Consider the following 22,799-nt stretch of genomic DNA (forward strand, 5'->3'; position numbering starts at 1 on the left):
GACCAGTAAATAATTGAATTTAGAGAACTAAGAAGGAGGTACCTGAAAGGGCATTTAGTCTAAACTTCCCATAAATGAGTATCACAGTGATCTAAAGATAATATGAATCCAACTCGAGGAATGCCCATGGGTGGAACAGCTTTCTGCAAGAAACACTAAGTTGGGTGTATAAGTGAAGTTACTTTGTTTGAAAGTAATCTCACTGATCAAAATCTATCAATTTGTAGTAGGCAGTGATGAGCACGGATTGAGATAATCAAGAACAAGTTCATAACTGAGGCAGAAATCGAGCTGGGCTTGAGGGATAAGAGTGAGATAGTGGTGTTGAGACTAAAGGACCAATGCATCCATTCATTTAAACAATGTTTCAAATAGTTGAAACATTCAGTCTCACCAGTTAGGGCAGAAAACCCTCTTTTCTGAACCCTACCCTATATATCCTGTCATTCATCAAAGTTTATCATCATTTTAAGTTATTTCCTTAAGATTCTCTCCAATATCTCACTTCCACCTTCAGATGTGGACAATAAAGGGAAAGAATAATCACACATAGGCCTTACTGATTAAAAAATGTTTTTTCCAAGACTCCTGATTAATACCTTCAGTATTCTGTCATTCTCTTCCTTAATCTGCCTTATTACCTTGATAAACTTCAAAATGATTTTCAGCAAAAGAAATAATACAGAAAGAGCCTGCCTACTGTTTTTTCAGTTTCCCCTAATGGTGACATCTTGCAAAAGTATATCACAATATCACAACTAAGATATTGACATTGACACACACAGTCAAGTTATAGAACATTTCCATCAGCACAAGGATTCCTTTGGAACCACCCCTCTTCCCTGCCACTTCCAACCCATCTTAAATCTCTGGCAACACTTAATCTGTGGCTCATTTCTACAATTTTGCCATTTCAAGAATGTTGCATAAGCTGAATCACACATATGGGACCTTTTGGGATTGGCTTTCTTCACTCAACATAATTTTCTGAAGATTCATCCAGATTGTTTCATATAGCAATAGTTAATTCCTTTTTATTGTTCAAGTAGTATTCTATAATATAGAATGATTAATTTTGTTCAACTGTTTACCCACAGAAAGATACACAGGTTGTTCTAGTTTTAGGATGTTACAAATAAGGCTGCCATAAATATTTATATTCAAGTTTTTGTGTAAGCGTAAGTCTTCATTTCTCTGAGATAAATGCTCAGGAAAGAAATTGCTAGGTTGTATGTAGTTGCATGTGTAGTTTTTTAAGAAATTGCCAAACAGTTTTCCAGAGTGATTGTAGCATTTTACATTCCCATCAGCAGTGTGTGAGTGATCCTGTTTCTCTACATCCTTGTCAGCATTTGGAGTTATCACTGTTTTTTATTTTAGCCATTCTAATAGGTGTATAGTCATATCTCATAGTGGTTTTAGTTTTAATTTCCCTAATAGCCAATGATGTTGAACATCTTTTCATGTGCTTATTTGCCATTTGTATATCTTCTTTGGTGAAATGTCCCTCATGTTATTTATCAATTTTCAGATTGGACTGTACTTCCACTGTTGAGTTTTGAGTAATTTTCATATATTCAAGATAGAAGTGCTTTGTCAGATAGATGGTTTACAAATATTTTCTCCTAGTTTATAGCTTATTGTTTCATCCTCTTAAAAGGGCCTTTGCAAAGCACACAAAAAAATTTAACTGCAATATATTTGACATATAAAGTAAAAATTTTTAATTTGATTAAGTCCCGTTTATGAAATTTTCTTGCTTTTTGTGCCAAGTTTAAGAACTCTTTGACTAGCCCTGGGCCACAAAGATTTTCTGTTTTTCTCTAAAAGTTTCATAGTTTTGTGTTGTACATTTGAATTCAATTTCCTTAATAGTTATTCAGTTATTCAAACTGTCTATTTCATACTGAGTGAGTTGTGGTAGTTTATTTTTCAGTGAAGTCTTCCATTTCATATAAGTTGTTAAATGTATGTGTTATAGAGTTGTTTTCAGTTCTTCCATACCCTTCTGATGTCTTCAGGATCAGATGTAATATTTTCTGGTTCACTCATGATATTGTTCATTGGTGTCATCTCTCTCTTATTTTTCCTTTTTCAGCCTTCCTATAGGTTTATCAATTTTACTGATGTTTTCAAAAAAATCAGTTCTTTCTTTGTTCATTGATTTTCTCTATTGTTTTTCTGTTTCCAAGTTCATTGATTTCTGCTCTTGTTTTTATTTCTTTCCTTCCACTAGTTTTGGGTTTATTTTGCTATTTTCTAAGTTCTTGTGATGGGAGAGCACACTACCAACTTGAGACTATTTCTTTTCATGTGTATGCATTTAGTTCTATAAATTTCCTTCTCACCACTATTTTAACATCTGCCCAAGCCAGGGATAGGATCAAACAGGCCAAACTCCAGCTGAACAGTCCAATATGACAATTTGGGAGGCAGTGGTTAAAACCATGGGCACTTTTGACAGACCTTTAAGTTTGAGTCTTGGCTTCACTCTTTACAAGTTTGAGACAAATTACTCATCTCTAAACATTGATTTCATCATCTGTACAATAGGGTTTATATAGCACCTATGTCAGGATTAAATGATAAAAGCCATCTAAAGAATGTATAGTATCTTTACAGTGTAAGCATTCAATGCATGTTTCTATGCCAGACAGACAAATTGAATGCACTGAAACAGAACTGCTATATGGTCTATAACTAAATTCTTAACAATAATGTCAAAGTATCATTCCTTTCTTTTCTATGTCTTCATTCCACCCAGTTCAGGAGACTGCATTCTAAAGTACATTAGAACTACTTTCCTTGCGAACTCTTGATCAATACTTCTCTCATTTTCTTTATAGAATCACTTGAAATTACAAAAAAAAAAAAAAATAGGGAATCTCAGTAAAGAGCCACATAAAAATATTCAGTACACATACTTGGCTTGCTATTTCTAAAAGAAAATAAATTCAAGAATCAAAGGATCTGCAAAGGATCTAACAAATGGAATTTATAAGTGAGACTCCTACTTCCTCCAAGGAAAAAAAAATGAAGACTAAGGTTTAAGGTAGGTTTAAGTCCATTTTTAAATAAATTAAAAACCAATCAAATTAATTATCCTAACTTTAATAACTTACCCATCCAGCTCAGCAGTTTCAATATAACAGAGGCCATGTGGCTCACTGCTTGACAGAAGAAGCAGGTCAGCCTGTTTTAGAAAACCATGATAAAGAATACTTGAGAAAGAAAGGTTGAAAGCCTTCTATGCTGAATCACCCCTCCACTCATTACTAATGAACCAGGAGAACCTTAGAAGAAAACGTGAGAGGTGAAATCCTGCTCCACCTCTCTGTCATGTGTCCCAAATCAAACCCCTCCTCAACTTTCCTGTTGCTGTTAGCACACCCCTTCAAATCAGAACATTAGCAAGGACAGGGAATATCATATAAATGAATAGCCATTTCACGCACTTTTTTTTGGAAGAAATATATAGAATTCTTTTTTCTTGCCTTGATAATTACTAGTAGAAAATATAAAACTTTCCCCAATAGGTAAGACAATTGAAAATGTTTACATACACATACATTAATTCTTAATATTATCAGCTAAGAGCAGAAGGCAGGCAAAGGAGATGAGAGAAGACATAAGTAAAGTAGAAGGAGGAAACTGAATACAACAGACAAAAAAAAAAGAGACAGGAAGGAAATCTTAAAAAGTAAGAAAAAAGGAAAAAGATGATAGAGTATGAGGAAGCAGAAAGAGAAAATAAAGCAGCGCCCAAGCAAGAAGACAAGATAGAAAACTTGGTGAAAGACCGCAAAAAACATTCAGAGACCGTCGCGAGGGTGTCACAGAGATGAGTCATCCTAGCCGGCTGTCCGTTGGAGCTTTGGAAATGACTTACCACAAGTCAGTTTAGGATTCTGCTGCCTTTCTCTATTAGGGAACTCTTTGTTTTACTTAAAATTTTTAAATTCACCTTAAAATAAGGGTTTCTATGAAATTCTGAAGGATTTGGATGTTAAAGAATTGAACAAAATTTTAGCAGCTTATTTTGACACACTGGCCTAACAATTTTCTAGCTTTGTCTGAATGTACAATTGGCATTCTAGATCTGTGAAATTTTCTTACCTTTATTTCTACAAGTATTAGAATTGTCCCATCCTCAAGGCCTAGACATGAAATTTAGAATCAATCCACTTATTTCATTGTCTCAAGCTTTTAAATTTCCAACTCAAAAATAGGCAAGGCATGTGTGTGTGTGTGTGTGTGCATGTGTATGTGCATGTCTGTATGATCTGTTTTATCTAAATTGTGATATAAAAGAGCTGAAAACAGCTCAGTGACAGCCCCTAAAGGAATAAGTGTGTTTGTATTACCAGGGTTTTTCCTCGACTCTAATGAAAGAGTCACAGAAGCCTGTTGAAGCAGAAATACTTTCAAACTAGTCACAATTTGGACAGAGCAACCCCGCTATGGAGGTAATGTGTGAAGAATATAAGCCCCTCTTGAGCCAAAAATTACCCATGTTGATTTTAAAGGGGGAAAAATGTTTTCAAAAGTTCACCTTGATCTTATTTCTCACTTTTAAGTGACAGCAGCAGAGTTTCATGCTCTTTGGGCTTATTCCTCTCCTCCTCTTAGCTTCAAAGGATCATTTTAAACAAAAACCAGAATTCTCTAATCATTATCATCTGTGACTGAGAATAGTTACGAAGTGTAGAGAAAGATACCTCCTTATACCTTGAGTTGCTTGTCTTTCAACTCTGTACAGTAAGAATGGGCCAATGTGAATGATTAATACTGAGCTCAGCTGAGTTAATATATATTTTTGGTAGACCAGGAGAGGACCTGTCACCCACTGCTGGCTCAGAGCACGTGACTGAGGCACCACTGCCACCCGGCGACTGGATTGTCTCTTGGGCTGTGACCCAACTTCCTAGAGGCTGCAACAGGGAAGTCTAAACCCCGTGGTTTCTGCATTATCTTCCTGCTATGTCTACTCCCTGGGGATCTGGGGCTTCTATCTTCCTGCCTCCTGCTTTTCCTGTTTCTTTCTGTCCCCTGTGTTGTCACCTTTTCCTCTGATATTCTGTCCCTGTTCTCTATCTTGACTCCCCTCCTTCATCCTCTGTTTACTCTGCCCCACTGCTGAGCCTTCATAATCCCTTTAGCTAACTTCTCCCTTTGAGGTTTTTTTTAACTCATTATAGTTGAGGAGGAAGTGCGAAGGGACAGGACCAGCAGGGCGGCCGGTGGAATGAGTGGTCAGCCCACCCATCACCATGCAGGGCTCCTGTTTCCAAGTGCACTCAGTAAGGATTCTGAAAAGGAAAGGGCAAGAAAGTTGAGGTAACATCTCTGTTAGTCCCTGGTCACTCTTCACTTTTTCAGAGGTTCAGGGCCAGGGGTGGAGGAACATACGGATGGTCTTGGAGCCCTACCAGCCCCAGGACTCTGTGAGTCCCAGATAGGCCTCCCCAAGGTGATCCCTTTAGCATCTTTCAGGGGCCCAATTCCTAGTCAGTCCAGCAACTTGTGCTTGAGATGTAGGTGTTTATGTTACCAATAGCCAATATTTAGTGAAGGTTTTCTTTGTTTAAAATGTACTGATCAGCTGACATAAATCAAGTTAAATTTCTAAGTTTGGACAACTAGAAGTCATGCATAAGAATTGGGTGGAACATTCTCTGGTCACGTCACTTCCAGCCTCCAACCATGGAGGTCCTAACTGTGGAAGCCCAGCCTTAAGGCAATTAGGGTGACTGTTCTAATGGAGTCTGGAGCAGCATATGGCAGTGGGTAGCAGTGGGGTTCAAACCCAGATGGCCTAAGTTTAACTCCTGGCTTTCCTCTTAGCAAGCTATTTAATGGCACTGTGCTTCTGCTTTCTTACCTGCAAAATGAGAACAAAAGCAGTACTTAAACTGACCTCACTGGGCTAATGTGAGGTTTGAATGAGTCAGTCATATAGAAAGCTTATAATATTATGTGGCATGTAGTCAATCAGTGCTAGCTGTTATAATATCGTGGTCTTCATGACCTGGTTTCCAAGATCCGCCTCTATGCAACTGCTCCTGACAAGGTCTCCTTCAGAGACCTGGGAATGCTGCACCCCATCAGCCCCTGCCGGCTGATGCCAAGGAGCAGGGAGGAATATTAGTACTTGTAAGAGATCATGGCAGTTCACTCATAAAAGCACTTGTTGCCCTTGAAAATAGTTTTGTAGGTCCTAGGCAGCTAGACATGGGAAAGCTTTGAACAACGTGACCTAATCAAGAGGCAGTACAGAGTCTTGGCACTTGGAGGACACCCTTCCTCACTTAGCCAGAGATCAGACGCACAGAGCTCTAACTGTAGGCATCAGACAGAGATCAGCAGAGATAGAAAACAGCATCTTCCTCATTGATAAAGCTGTTGGAGACCAAACTTTAGGTCTGTGGGCCAAGTGGGCATCCTAATACTTCACCCCTGTTGTACTCTTCTAGCCAAAGACCCTGGAAGCTCTAAACTTCCTAGACCCTCCCACCACTCCCACCACAGGGATCTGTTCCTGTAAAAGTGATGACATGAAGGAGTCGGGCAGAATGTACTCGGCACACAGGCAGAGCCCAGAGAGGGAGGCACTGGGTCACGCACACCACTCTCTGCTCCTAAAATAAGCAATCGAAGAAGTCACTCCTGGGAGAGGAGAGTGAGCCAGGGGCGGCAAGATGCTCAGAGTGGTATTTGGGTGCTGTCCCTCCAGGTGAAAATGAGAAGAATGGGCGCTCAGGAAAAGTGGAGAATAGCATCCCCATGCCATGAGACAGCCATAATAAAAAGGCCACATCTGTGCCATTAATCAGGTAGCTGCACATCACAGGTACCTATTTAAATCTAAATTAATTAAAAATAAATAAAATTTTATATTCAGTTCATTAGCTGCACTAGCCTTTTAAGCACCCAGTATCCACAGGAGGTTACTGGCTATGGCACTGGACAGCATGAATATAGAATATTTCCTTCACTGTAGGAAGGTCCATTAGACAGTGCTGGGATACATGGGTCATGGGTCACCACCTCCATGAGAACTTGTCCAAATATGTGATTCATTTTAAACCAGTGTTAACAGTGAGCTCCCTGAACTGGTTTCCTTCCACCTGATGTACTTACACTCGCCTTCCGTGGCCTCATTCCACAGAGGGTTTTGCAACAGCAACCGAATATGTGTACCCTAACATAAGAAAAGTAACTAAATTAAAAACAAAGGCCAAGAGAAATACAAATTAGAACATCAAAGCTGGAAGACGAATTGGAGGATAGATATGCCAGCATGAGACTGTACACAGGAGATTTGAGACATAAATTTGACTCCTGCCTTTCTGAGACTCATCCTAAAGAATTTGATAAATAAACATACTAGAGTATATAGCATTAGTGAACAAATGAGTTCAGTCTAATTTTTACCCTTTTTAGAGCATATGCAGGGAGCTCTTAAAACCCACTGTTCTTACTGAATACCTAACAAGAAAATGTACCTAGTATTGCGCCTGAAATATTCAATTCCAAATAAAATTAAATTAAATGTGCAGCATATTTTTAATTTTTGCTAATTCCACTATAATCTAGCACGATGCCTGGCATAAAGTGCTGCCAAACAAATTTTGGAATGTACACACCTTAGAATTCCACATATGCCAGTTTTTTTTTTTAAAAAGTTAAGGTTATCTGCTAGAGGCACCAGAACTCTTTCACTGTAATGATTTTAAGTGAAAGCAGAACTGAAAGGAGGTACATGGAACACTTCTTTTTAAGCAAAGAACCATGAATGTAGTATGTGAACTTTTCTTAATTGGGGCATACAGATGCTTCTTAGCACCCCATTGATCCAAAGCAACCTGAGTTTTGGAAATTTATATGCACTTTTCTTTTTCTCACATAAGACTGACATTTATTATATTCGGTCTACATTTACTGTCTGCCCCCTATAATCCAATGCAACACTAGGTATTAGAGACTGGACAAATCAATGCCTTCAAGAATTATGCAGTCTAGTCTCCATTCAGACAGATTTGACACATGAAGAAACCAAGGGCAGAAAAGAGAAGGTGTCACTGAAGGAATGGAGGAAAGACTCTCAGTTATCACCCCATGGCCCACCCAGTGCCCTTACACTATACAGTGTTCCCTGCTTCTTGGAAGTTCGCCTTATTCTGCTTCGCTTTTACCAAAGCCTATATTAGTACCTGTTTTCACTAACTGAAGGAAATTGGAAAAGAAAAAGCTTTTACATAAGAAAGTGAAAATAGTGTTCAGTGTTTGTTTTGCAGTCAGCCATTACAGAGCCAGCACACACCCTACCCCAACCCCCAGCAGTGAGAGGGGCCCCACCAAGCTCCTTCCCTGGGAACCACACTCAGCATCTCAGCATCAAGCTGTCATAGCTGTGAAGAGATGTCTGTGAGCATCCGTGCCTTATCTCAATTTATTCTGTGCCTATGTTAACAAGATGTGTGCTAAGGTACCAAAAAAAAGCCTAAAATATATTAATTTTGAGACTGGGAAATGCTCAAAAATTTTTTCCATATAAATTAATGGTTACTGCTTCTTTGCTTTATGCCATTTTTGCTTGTAAAAGGTTTCATAGGAATTCTCTACTTTCAGATAGCAGGAGAATCCTGTAGTTGCCTTGATCTTTCCTACAGGGTATGGTCTTCCTACAGATGCCACACACACACACACACACACACACACACACACACACACACACACAGTATACTGTTCCTAATCTCTAATGAGCTTGAAAATAAGCTGGAGAAGCTAATTTAAATTGCATCTAATTTTTACCCAACCTATAGGTTGTGAGAACCTGGCAGACTGCCCCAGGTATAAGGAGCCGGGGTTACAGTGGACATTGAGACCTCTCTGTGTTGACATCTTTTTGCTTATTTTTGGTTCTCAGCTATTTACCAAAATATTGAGATCATCAGAGAAAGAAACACTTATCTATTTAAAGGGTGAACTCTTTTGTGAATAGCCTGTCCACTAAGAAGTCTCCTTAGCATGGGTTAGTCCAGAGAATTGGTATAAGCAGCTGGAGTATTAATGAAAGAAGACCATTTTGAAAAGTGAATGTTTAGGAGTCTCAACTGAGTTGTTCTTGTAAATAGATCTTGAGACCATTTTTTTTCCTGTGGGAAAATGTCTAAAATTTAATGAAGAACATAGCTTGATACATAAAATTGCACTCAACCCGAAAATTTTCTCAAGTAATCGAATATATATTTGACATAATGACTACAATAATTTTAATTTTAAATCTCTGATCTGGTTAAGTTTTATTGCCATTCATTTAATGTGAACTATAGTTCATTGCATATAGTTTAGCTATTGTACCAACCCTTCAATTTTATTAAAGAAATTGTAACTTAGGCAGCTTGAATATATAAATTGCAGTACATTTGGTATGCAAAGCAAAACTTCATATATAGCATTTCATTAATTTGGAACAATCTATAGAAATTTTCTGATTGTGATTATTCAGGAAGAAGCATACATTTTGTCTTCTTCTAGCTTATCATTTCTTCAAATATACTGCAAATTAACAGGTTAATCCTGTTATTAAGGGATAGTTTTCAAAATATGTGAGAACAAACTGTTTTTTAAGGGACTCTAGACTACTTTAAAAGCTCTTACTTACATGAAATGATTGACAGTGATTTAAAATCTCTTACATCTATTAATTTAAAAGATCACAAAGGAAACAATCACCATGTTAGTGAAGCAATTAACATGACTTAAAACAACTTATAATTGAGACTTTTTGTTAATACATTCTGGCATTCCCTCCTTAATTATTCTGAATTAGTATAGACTTACTAAATTTACAAATATAAATACTTCAGTACAGGTGCTATTTTAATTGAAGGTAAAATCTTTAACTAATACTGAATACTCACAGCAACAAATTGGTTATTTTCTAATTTAATGATGTCTCCTACTTTGACATTCATCCATTTTTCATTCTGCAATCTAAAAACAAAAACAAAATTAATTTTTTCCAGGAGCAAAGAAGAATCAAGGGAATGTAGTCACAATGGAACGACATACAACAGAAGCAGATAAGACTTTTCTGGAATGTTGAAAGAAAATGACCTTACATAACAAAGTATTTTACTGCATGTATGATATGGGAACTAGCCCCAGAGAGGTCAAGTGATTTCTCCAAGGATACCCAGTGAATTAGTGGTGTCCCTGGCACTAAATTCAAGATGCCTAACTCTTGGCTGGGTGGTCTTTCTGCCATCCCAATTTTATACAGAGGCTCTATACCGTTGCTGGCATTTCCTTGGCCAGAACACTGAAAGGGCATGTGAGGGCAATAAATTCAGCCATTGATTTCTTTTCAAACTCTGTATTAATAGATATAGAACCACCACTGTAGTTGCCTCAGAAGTCTGTTTAACTGGTAAAGCAGGAGGCAGAGGCAAGGAAGAGCGGTCCAGGCCAAAGGCTAAAATGCACACAAGAGGAAAAAAATAAAGAAAACAACACTGAATGATAAAAGAATCCTTGGAAGACTGATTGAGCAAGACCAAATCATCCATAAGCACTGCGGCTGAAGGACAGGCTTGGTGCCATTTAAATGGCTGAGACTGACAGCTCAGAACTGAGAACGGTATGGCCAAGATGCTGCTCTGTGCTCTAGGAGGCTCATGTGCACAATGGAGCCTGAATCTACCCTTTACAAAGTTCAAAAGAGTTTGTGACAAAAAGCTATTATGTCCAGTTACTGATTAGGTCCCCTCTTGACAAGTTAGGCAGAGAGGCCCTCTGGACACAGAGCACCTGTGGCAGTCAGTATACCCTGATGCTAATCATCCCTTCTGAAATCCTCTGAAACATAAACCAGCCTTGCTTTCCAAGCTAGAAGACCTCATCCCACTTAATTTCTCGATTCCCTTTTAAGAGAGAAGGCTAGGATGAGTAGGGCAGGTTCCCCAATAAGTTAAGGTAGGCAGGTTAATTTCATTGTGCAGTTTTTAAAAACAACCTAATTTACTTGTTTTATAGGCTGGAAAACAGTTTTAAATATTTATTCAACTGTGAAATATGCCTCACACTATCAACCCTGCTGGGTCATTTGGCTCAAACACTCAAAGATTTTTCTTTAATACAGATCCAAGTACATGTTGTTCTGGAAAGTTTTCAAATGCAGCATTTTCATCTCTAGCCAGAATTCAATAACTTTTCCAATGCCATACTATTTTGCACTTTATCTAGCTCAGCAACAATGGGAGAGCCTAGTAAGCCTTCTAAATCTCACTTTATTTATTTTTTCTAATTTTTTTTTTACCAAGTGTACATCACAGTGGTTCAACAGTCCCCCTCCCCCACTGCCTTGACCCAGTCCCCTTCCCTTGGGTAACCACTAGTCACAGTGTCTATGAGTCGAATGCTGTTTTGGTCCTTTTGTTTTGCTCTATTTTTATATTCCATAAATAAGTGAAATCATATGGTATTTGTCTTTCTCCCCCTGGCTCATTGTATTTATTTTTACAGGTATGGTTTACATGCTGGTTTAATTCTCCTGGGGATACCTCCTTTGGAGCATTAGTGACATTTCTCAGGGGACACGGTCTCAGATAAAAGTTGATGTGAATGGACAGAAATGAGATTATGTCTCTATTTATGAAATCTGGACGCTACTGAATTGCCCTGAAGTCTGTATTGAAAGTGCATGTTGTTTAGACGGGCATTCAGATGACACTAAGTCTCCTTTCCAAGCGCTCATTCCTCCTGCCCTACACTGTGCGCTTCAGGAAGGACCACACCCTATCTCTTCCAACAAATGTTAAATCAACCAAAGTGAAAAAGGAACCCTACAGAATCTCTTACACATTTCAAAATAAAATGCACCTTTGATAGTTAAGTTTGTACAGATAAATAGCAAGAGTCACCATTTGGGGGAACAAACCAAGACTTGAGGTTTCTTACTTAAATTCTCTCTAACTTGTTTTTCTCAGTTCAGTTTCATAATATTTCCCCCTATAAAACCAAAGCAATTGTAAAGATGTTTTTAAACTGTGGTAGTATCCATGGGAATTATTTGAATTAACTGCTGTACTTTGAAAAATACTATAAAGAAAAACTTTTTAAGAAAAAAATTTGCAAAACCCCAGAGCATGCAAAGAATCCCTAATATAAAAACATCAGAATAACTCATACGACCATCCCCCTTGCTAAGATCTGTTAATCTGCTAAAATCTGATAGGTGAAGTAAGCAGAAAATATCTGTAATACCATATATGAGCCCAGCATCTTTGCTTTACCTCACTCTAGTCCTCTTTCTTTTTCTCTCTCACCACCTACCTGCCATCTGCCGAGAACATATACCCGTCAGTCTGAGTTCCCAAAAGGCCCTTTGTTACTCCAAGACATCTTCCAACACCTTCTCTATCTATCTTTGGTCACCTGCCCCTCTCCACTTATCCCACTGGAAAGTTCTCCCCTAAAAAGAAGCACACCAAATATTTTGCTTCCAAAGTCTTATGAGCAACAGTATTAGAGATCTCAAAAACTTTCTGGTACATGCATGTACAAACTCCACAGGATACAGCATCACCTCTGTGGGCTGTGGGCAATAGGGAACCTTCACCAGGCAACAGTGCAGGTGGATACACAATGTTTCTGAGCTTGAAGAAAACCATGGCTGTGCAGGTACACACCATGGGAGAAATTTCTTCAGAAGAAATAGTATCCAAAAGTCATTAGCAGTCTGGAGAGAAACAGCAAGCAGTGTTCCGTGGGTGTGGACCCCAAGCAATATTCCAACTATTTCATCAACAACCCACACACAGACACGTCTGTCAGATTTGTGGACAGCACCATACCGAGAAGAAGCAGAGCATATACGAAGTACGATTATGACAGAAAGTCATCTAATGGCTCAAAGAAGTTACAAGAAACTGAATGAAGAGTTCAATAAAGAAGTACACAGTAGATTAGCTTATATTATATATGTAACTTGAGTTTTGAAGAAAAAGGGCCTGGAGATACTGGTAAACAATAGTCTGTGTGTGATCCCTTGGTTAAACCCCTTATTTGAATACACATCTACAGAACAATCAATGTGTATAATATAGCCAGAGGCTGTTTTTCAAATATTATTCCCTGTTCTGTCTTAGCAGGTAATTATAACTACACTTAACTAGTATCTCAGGGGTCTATTTCAGGGTCATAGCTACAGAAATACCCAAACTTATTAAACAAGTATAAAGTGATTAAAACCTACAAATGAATTTAAATAATCTGTACTTTAAATCCCTATTTTTCTTGTCATACCCACTACCGCCACCATCAAAGACATATCAGCAGAACTGAAGGGACAAATCGGAAGATTTGCTTTAAAGCTCATCTTCAAAATATTTCTGTATTTTAGCCTGTCTATTGATTACATTTCATCATCATCCTAAAACAATGGAAACAGACATTCCCTGGCTCTCCATGTGTGGTGCAGTTGTTCTCAGGCCTCATGATTGAAGCGAGCATGCAGCATAGCTCTGCTAGGGGACACAGGATGGTCTTGTGGCCTCTGACAGTGACACTTGGCTCCACAGACTTGGCACCATCAAATGGCTTTTACCTTTGTCAGGGAAAGCCCTCTTACTCTCATAGAGGAACTGCAGTATATGAATATTCTGAGAGCAAGTTAATGCATTTAATTGCACTGAATCAAGAAATTCCAAGATTTTAAAATATGATCAATTTTTAGTATCATCACATCATTATTTCAGGTTTTGAAATGGACATAATCTAATTAATGCCTCTTTGAACCAGGTTTTTCAAAAATTGGTGGGATAATAAGATAGCCTTTACCTTCATAAACTGACAAGATGATTGCCAAATAATAAACCAAAAGTCAAGAAAATGATTTATACAATTTAAATTCCAAAGGCACCATAAAACATATGGAATTTAATTGCCACAGAAGGTGACAAGTATTACTGGGAGGAAGGAATTTTTAAAACTTTACCCACTAATTCTGTCTACTCTCAGAATATCAGGGAATCTGAGTTATGAGAAAAGGTGGTGAGAGATAGTAACAGCATCTAATAATTGTTGATCCATTAGTCTGAACCTGCTTCTTCCTAAGGAGACATACTAAGAGCTGCAAAGCTTTGCTAAGAACCTTCTTGAGAAAATATAACCCTGAGAGTGAGATAGCACCTACGAAGCTCCATGTCACTGAACTATTGGCTCCAGAGGCTAGAAATGAAGTATTTACATTGAGCAAGGTACCAACCCCATTCCTGAAGCTTAAACGACAAAAGGAGATCTTCAGTGGGTCCCTGAAGGCTCCTGTCATCCTTGTCATATTCTAATGCTCCTGATTGCCCATCAGCAATATAGATTCCTGAAAAGAGGATTTCCTCACAGCTACAGAAGACACGTTGAGGCCTTAAGGAGAGAAAATAATAAAGAAGTCCTATATAATTGACTTCCCCTAATTAACCAATCAACCTTCATACACTAGGTTTGGTTGCTCCTTTAACTTCAAGCCCACATACATCAGATGTATGACATATAAAAGTATTCTTCTGCTCACATAGACTTTGTTTTATTCACTGCTGTATCCTCAGGACCTAGAATAATGGCTAATTCATAGTAGGTACTCAATAAATTATTTGTTAATGAACGATAAATAACAAATACAAAATAATTATTTCTAAAAAAATTTATTGAAAAATAGCATTTCCCTGAAAGTCCAATAAGAATTATAGCACCCAAAATTTATTTAGTGCTTACTGTATTCCAGGGATTGTGCTGATCTCTTCATGCATACAGTTGCCAAATAAAAGCGAATGACATACAATTACATTTGCATTTCAGATAAACAACAGATATTTTTTTTTTAGTATAAGCATGCCCTGTGCAATATCTGGGACATACTCACACTAAGATATTATCTTTGTTTATTTGAATTTCAAATTTAACTGGATATCCTATATTATAATTGGCTATATCTGGCAATTATTCATGTATCATCTCATTTAATCCTCACAACAACCCTATGAAACAGGTACCATTGTTACTCCCACTTTATAGAAAAGGAAACTGAAGTTCAGAGAAATTGAGTTATTTGTCCTAGTTTACAACATCTATCAAAAGTTCTTAATGTCTACACAGTTTGATATAGATACTCCACTTTGAAGAATCTATCATACAGGTGCTCAAAGATGAATGTACAAGAATGCTTACTGGAATATTATCAATAGCAATCTGCTAGACACCATCAATGCCCATTAATAAGGATTAGATGTACCATGGTATGCCTATTCAATCATGGTTCATCTCAATGAACTACAATGCAGCCACTAGAAAGAATAAGATAGGCCTATATGTACTGATAAAATATTCTTCAAGTTACATTATTAGGTTAAAAATAAGTACATGGGGCTCTCTTGTCCCCTCCTGGCATTAGCTGGGAGCTCTGTCCTCTCCTTTTCTCTCTAAATAAAAGTCTCTCACTTGCTCTCCTAAAAAAAAATAATAAAAAAATAAGCACATGGAGAACATTACACATGCATGGTAAAATTTGGTGTTTTGAAGCAAGGTATACCTACACATATCTCTGTTCTTACGTGCATAAAACATTTCTTGAAAGATACACAAAAAAGTGTTCAGTGATGGCCACTGGAGAAAAGAAATGAAGAGAACTGGGATGGAAGGGAGACTTCCTTTTATTGTATACTTTTTGTACTGTTTGAATTTTTTGGCATTACATATATTGGTATTTTAAAGACCAAATGGGAAAGAAAAAAATAGAAGAAAACACTTTCAAGATCACACGTAAGTGGCAGAGGCAAGACTGGAACCTGAATCTGTCAGACGACAAAGACCATGCCCTTGATAAATCATTGATTCATTGTTCTTTTTTATTTCCAACGATGATTATTTATTACCTATGGAAAGAGAATGGACCCTAAGGAGCTGAAGAGACCAGCCACAGCAATAATGCACACTCCCAGTGTGCATGTAAAATCAGCTGACCCACAAACAGCTCGCAGTCACAGTCTCCTGACACAGACGGTCAGTGGACAGCAGCAACTTCTGGTTCTTTTCAATCCCACTGTTGTCAGAGCAACACTGGAGTAAGACATTGAGCTTGGCCCTAATCCTCTAACAACAGACTGGTGAACAGGATCTCATTACATTGAGAATGAGCATGATACTCATATCTTTGGAATCTATTTATTTTGAAGAATGCAGAAGTTTCCCTCCTTTTCCTCCTTTACTAGCATGATGCTTATGCTGAGGGAGAATCACACAGGGAGGTCTGTGGTCAGCTGATGAAGATGCCCTCACACCCATTTTGCCAAGGGGAAGGGTGGGAAGAAGGGGAGATGATATAAGATGCAGTCCTTCAACACCCATAATTTAGTTTAACAATTTGCTGAGAAATATTAACCAATTTCATAGATATATGTAAATCTTGTCAATCCTATTGCACATCATTCAGCTACAGAAGCACATACAATTTAGCCTTCCTATTTGAAAACAGAATGATCAATTCATTCACTAAGTTTTATCTGATCAATAAGACTGCCAAGAGTTGCGCAAAAAAAAATGTATTCTCTTTAATCATTTCCCGAACCTGAAACCCTTCTCCTGAATCAGTCTCCTAAGATCCTTTCTGTCTTCTATGAATTCTTAGTAGGATTCTGTTCATAGATACCTAATAGATGATGAGACCACAAACAAATCAGAAGAAAACTATTTCAAAAGAAGAATGTCTTATCTGTTCTCATATATGAATGCTGAAGAAAATACCTTAGATTGGCCATGGAGAAAACAGAGCTATTTTAGGTCTAGTCTGATTTCTGGGCAGCAGATTCCGAAGGCGATCTGTGTGCAAGTTTATTAGCAAATTCTCTTGGAATTAACACCTGTGCAGACTGAAACAAACTGCTGGCCAGAGGGAGGAGTCAGGCTGTTGATACAGTCACAACAAAGGCTCTGCCAAGCTCACGGGGAGCCCCTGGAGCTGGAATGAGCCTGCCGAATTAGATCAAGGGGGCCAGACCATTTAGATCTTTGCATCATTCAGTCATTGGATGTAGTGTGACCTCAGCAAGGAGTGACCTTGAACAGAAAAGCTTTCCAGAGTCAAGGGCCATTCCCAGAGAGGCCTGACAGCTGGCCGTGGGCTGTATGTAGGCCCCACTCCTGGTAACCAGGGAAATATATTCTACAGCCTGGTGGGTGGCACAGAAGAGCATCCACTACAAACTGAGAGCTTACTTCCTGATTTTGCCGTTGACATGCTCTTGTAATTAGAATATTCCATTTCAATTCTAAGCTATATCACCCTTCTCTAGTTTCAATTTCAGTTCTATAAAGTCAATGTAAGCAGCTACTATAAGTCTTTGTGTTCCCCTCCATTTTATAACTTTGGAGGAAAATTTGTAAAACTTCAGGTCATTCTATTCACTCCTTTTTCCAATGATAAGTAAATGAAGTTGGAAAATAAAATTTCAGTACCTTTCCATTAAAACATATTCTACAGATAACCACTGACTACCCAAGTATCCTAAGAATAATGTCTATAGGAAAAACCACAGTTCCCGAAATATTCCTTATATGAAGGACATATTTTGAAGGAAAAAAATTTACAAGCAATCACCTTAGCCTGAGTAGATCATTCTCTTCTTCTAAATTGCCACATCTTATTTTGGGAAATCAGAGAATACATTCTTACACAGCTCAGTAGCAAATAACTTCTGAATCAGTGAATTCTTTTTAGAAATTATCCCAGAAGAAGATCACTCCCAAGAAGGAGAATAAAATCTGAATACCTTGGTTCCAGGATTAAAGGCCTCTATTATGTTTTCCCATTGCTTAAGTCATGCTATTCTTGATCAATTTTCCTGTATGGGGCCAGGTTAAGGGAGAACCAAATGTCTGTTAGCCAGAAAGAAGTAGTAGTTACTTAACGTGCCAAGTAATAATACATGCCATACCCATACAAACAATGCAATAGCATATCTCGGGGGTGTGATTTGATTTACTCTGGTCAGAGAATCTAATAGTTTTGGAAATAGCGTTCCTGATTTTACAGTACAAAGCATAGCTAGTGATATTCCTGGAGGATCATGAGTTCATTTACTTACTAGATTTGCATTCATCTTAAGTCCTCAACACTTTTTAAGAAAATTTTAGAATGTTACTTTAAAGTGGGCAGTCATATTTATAATTTGAGTTCCTCAGAAATAGGATAACATGTAGATAGAATTCTTAATTAGATCACCAACCACTGGCATGGGAGGTACCATCACCCTTCATCAGTGAGTTTAAGACTGCTCCTCACACACAAAATGAGCACTTTCGGGCACTGAGCTGCATGTCAGAGCTTCAAAAGGAAAAAGATACAAGGCTGTGGTTATCAAGGACCCTAGAGACTAGTGAGAAAATATAAATCTGGTTCTTAAATAATACCAGTTAAATCATTGTTGTCTTCTGATACCTGGAGTATGTGGATATTCTCCCAGTCAGTGATGAAGAACAACTGTACTTCAGGAGAATAACCTCAGTGTTCAATTGTTAGCCATACAGTTGCCATCAAAAGTCTAGTGAGAAAATTGATAGACCAGAAAAATGATAATAATATATTAACTAACATTCTTCAAGATATTCCCAGCTTTGTCCCCTTATACAGTGACCTCATCAGAAAACTATATGCCTGGACTACATTACTCTAGTCCCTTTAGACTTGGTTTCTCAAAACTTAACATCATGCTAACAGATTTCAATCAGAATTTACTTGTGATCATGAATAAAATATCTCTACTTTTTGAGGTTTCAACCATTATGTCATTCATATTTCTCTCAGGACCAGGATAAATCTTATTGTTCTCAATTACTGGAATACTTCCTTTCATTGAGCCATCAGTTTCGTACTCTAAACATTTTCATTATGAGAAGAAACAAAGTTCAAGGTAATGTTTCAAGTTCACAAATGACAAATCCTTAAAGGCTATTTAAACAATAACTAGAAAATTATATAATAAGCCTCTGTCCTTTCAGGATGACACTGTAGGGACAACCTTGATACTTGCAGAAACAAAATGCTTTCCTGAATTGACCAGAAGTTGGAACCAATTTTTTTTAAATCCTTACATTCTTAGAGGCAAATCCTGACCTCCTGTTTATGAAAGAAATGATGTACCATAATGGAAAGAGTCTGTTATTACAATCAGAAGACATAAACTTGGGTCCAAGTTCACAACCAGTCAACCATGTGACTTAGGCAAGAAGTTAACCAAAACTGGAATTCCTCACTATGCCCTCCCTACGTTAGTTGGCTCATACTAACTAACCCCTCAGAATTCCTCTCCGTTTATAAGGCTAAGGTCTTTCAAATGAGATAAACCCACCTGGCATTTAAACACCTATGTATCATGGCATCTGTGAGTTGCATATAAGATAAATGTATGGGAGCATTTTGTAAACTATAAAATAATATTTAAAGTATTGTGACTGTTTTTGATCATAATGAAGTATCTCATTATAAGGATGGTACATTCTGATTTTTATTTCAAGTCTTCAAAAGAGCTATCTGAATTCAGTATTTCCATGTTTCTCCCACCAAGATTTGGTCTCTGTCTCTCCAACTGAAACTTCTCATGTTACTAGACCCAAGGATCAGTTCTCAGACTCACTTTACACGGCACAGCTAACTACTCCCTCCTCCCTTAAACGCTCTCTTTGCTTTAAATCCAGAACATCTCATCCCCTTGGCTTTGCTCTTGCCTCACTGGTCGCTCCTTCTCAAACCCTTAGCAGCCCTTTCTCTTCTTCCCATCTTCAAACCTAGGATGCCCCAGGGCACCTCTCTTTACTGTGTAGAGTCTAGACTCTCACTCCTAGTGGCCAGATGACTTTTAAATGCATCTTTAGACCAGATCTCTCCCTAAGTTTCAACTATCCATTCCACATCTCTACAGAATGACTAATATCTCAATAACATTCCAGTTTCTCAGTCCAAACAAACACAAAAACAACAATAACAACCACTGCCACAATAACCCAGTCCTTCCCCCGTATTTGCCATCTTGGAACTCCGGCAGGAACCGCGGCCTCCCCCTGGTCTCTCTCTTCACACATGCCCAGTACCGCTGCACTCCTGTTGGTTCTGCCTGCCTTCAAAGTACACTTCAATCCTTGAGTATGAGATGATATTAAGGGAGTACTACACTTTATTCAGTGCAGTAATGTTATTATACCTAAATATATTTTAAGGTTTTATCTGTTTAAGACAGACACTCAAGTATTTATTGATAATGTGATATGACATGCAGAATGTGCCTTTAAAATACCCAGAAAATAAAATAGAGGATGGATACAAAAATAGCAGGAAGTTGGTGGTGGCTGTAGCTGGGTAATACCTAAATAAAAGTTCATTGTACTGCCCTATTTTCATGGGTCTGAAAATTCATAACAAGGAATATTCCTACTTCTCATCTCTTGCATCACTACCGCCAAGTCCATGGCATGGTCATCTCATCTGGACAATGGCAGGAAACTCATGATTTGTCATCCTAATGCTGCTTTTGTCCTTCTCTGCTGTCTACTGTTCACACAGCAGCAAGAGAAATATTTTTATCATTCCATGTCATTCTCCTGATTAAAGTCCTCCAATAGCTTCTCACTACTTCTGCTCTAAAATTAGAATTGGCTTTTATCAACTCCTCAGAACTCTCTTTAATCACAGTGCTCTAGCCATAGTAGACATCTTACCATAAAGTTTATTTCCAGTTTGGGGACTTTTATACTTATTGTTCTTTTTACCCAAGATCTTGACATAGCTATTTCTCTCACAACACAAATCTCATCTCTTCAAGAGGCCTTCTTGGGCCATCCTACTTAAAATCATCTCCCACTTCTTATCTCATTATTCTCTCTTCTATTATCCTATTTTGTTTCCTTGGTTGTCCTTGTAACTACCTGAAATCATATTATTTTTGTTATATTTTGTTTATTATTTGTCTTCCCCACTAAACAGTAGGCTCCTTAGGACACATATTTGCCTGTCCTGATTTCTGTATTATCCTTATATGCCGGAGAGTGCTTGGCACATATCAGAGGCTTAGTACATATTTGTTGAATGAACATTTAAATGGACTAGTTATTTATGTCATCTCTCATGTTACATGCTAAGCATTGTTAGCTCTAAGGCTGAAGTGAGTAATAGTTCCACATGGTTACACCTGCTGGGAAGGCCCTAGGAAAGTCCAGCAGAGATAACTACAAAATATGGAAAGAGGATAAGGATAAAATAAACTGTTGCAGGCAAAGGATGACAGTTTAGACAATAAAAACATTATTCATTTTCTTCAAAATGTTTACTTTTGATTTGCATTTCCTATGACTATAAAGCAAGATGTACATCCCATAGGGTTGCCAACTTCTTTCATATTAAACAGCAAGCACCCTGGAGCAATATCCCTGTACACAATGTAGAGATGTCATTTTCCCCCAGAATTTGTTAGAATACAAAATTTTAACTATAATCTCAACAGAACACCAAAAACAGTACTATAGACCAACAAAAATCAATGAATACAGACGAGTCAGTGAAAAGAGAAACAATACAGTTAAATTTCCAATTTCTTCATTATAATCTATGTCATAAATATACATTGCTGGTTGAAAGAATAAGTGAATTCTGCTGAACTCAAAAAATATTGAGCATCTATAGTCTATCAGGCAGTGAGCCAAGCACTGGGGATAAACACAATATGGTTCCTTGCCTGAAGAGGATCATCGTCCAGATGGGAAGCCTAAAGCAGACTATTAAAATGCTGTGCTTTACCCTAGCCTGTGGGCGAACAAAGAGAGTACTAATTGTTCTACCTGCCAGAAAGAGACTTTCAGAGATGGCTGACACAGGAGCTGAGCCCTTTTGTATGAAAAAGAGACAAGAGACGAGCAACTGCAGGTTTAAGAAAGCAAAGTATTTCCGTGTGATTATAGATAACGTCATAAAGGCTAGCTGGAACTTTGATTGGAATAGGTGCTTTGATATGAAGGAATGGGTAAGGGAGGTACTAGGGAGTTTTTATTAGAAATATGTTTTGATCTGATCTATGTTATAGAAAGAAAACTGTCAGGAATGTAGATGACTTAGCATTAACCCCGTCCTGCTAGAGAAACTATACTACTAAAGATGCACACTATATCAGCAAGCACCCTGGAGCAATATCCCTGTACACAATGTAGAGATGTCATTTTCCCCCCGAATTTGTTAGAAGACAAAATTTTAACTATAATCTCAACAGAACACCAAAAACAGTACTATAGACCAACAAAAATCAATGAATACAGACAAGTCAGTGAAAAGAGAAACAATACAGTTAATAAATATTTTAAAAGATAATCATCTTCACTAGAAATCAATGAAATTTTAAAACAAAGACACCTGTTTATACTATCCACCTGGCCTAGGTCTAGATTCTAAAAAATATATAATACTCAAAGTTGTGATGGGGTGTGGAAAAAACATTTATTTCTTCAAATGGGAGGATAAATGGGCACAAGTTTCCTAGAAAGTAATTTCACAATACATATTAAGAATCTTTAAAAAAAGGCAGAGTCTAGATTCCCTAGAAATATAGCCTAAAGAAATAGAGATGAATGTGAAATTTACATCCAAAGATGTTCCTCTGAGAGTTATTTACAAAAAGAAAAAATTAGAAACAAGTTAATTATCCAATAATAGGAAAGTGATCAAGTCAGCAGATCTATTATTCAGCAATTAAAAATATGTTTTC

General features: G+C 37.7%; 1 protein-coding gene across 3 annotated transcripts in view; it reads right to left on the reverse strand.

Annotated features, from left to right (window-relative positions):
- The window catches only part of ATP8B4 (ATPase phospholipid transporting 8B4 (putative)), a 222,013-nt gene that overhangs the window by 105,618 nt on the left and 93,596 nt on the right, over positions 1 to 22,799 (reverse strand). For all 3 annotated transcript variants that reach the window (XM_073211786.1, XM_073211788.1, XM_073211787.1), the window contains 2 exons: positions 9,927 to 9,999; positions 3,123 to 3,193 (listed from right to left, as the gene is read on the reverse strand). In XM_073211786.1, coding sequence (XP_073067887.1) covers positions 3,123 to 3,193; positions 9,927 to 9,999 — 144 coding nt within the window. The remainder of the gene's footprint in view (positions 1 to 3,122; positions 3,194 to 9,926; positions 10,000 to 22,799) is intronic.

Source organism: Manis javanica, chromosome 8, assembly GCF_040802235.1.
Source record: "Manis javanica isolate MJ-LG chromosome 8, MJ_LKY, whole genome shotgun sequence".
Classification (NCBI taxonomy): Eukaryota; Metazoa; Chordata; class Mammalia; order Pholidota; family Manidae; genus Manis; species Manis javanica.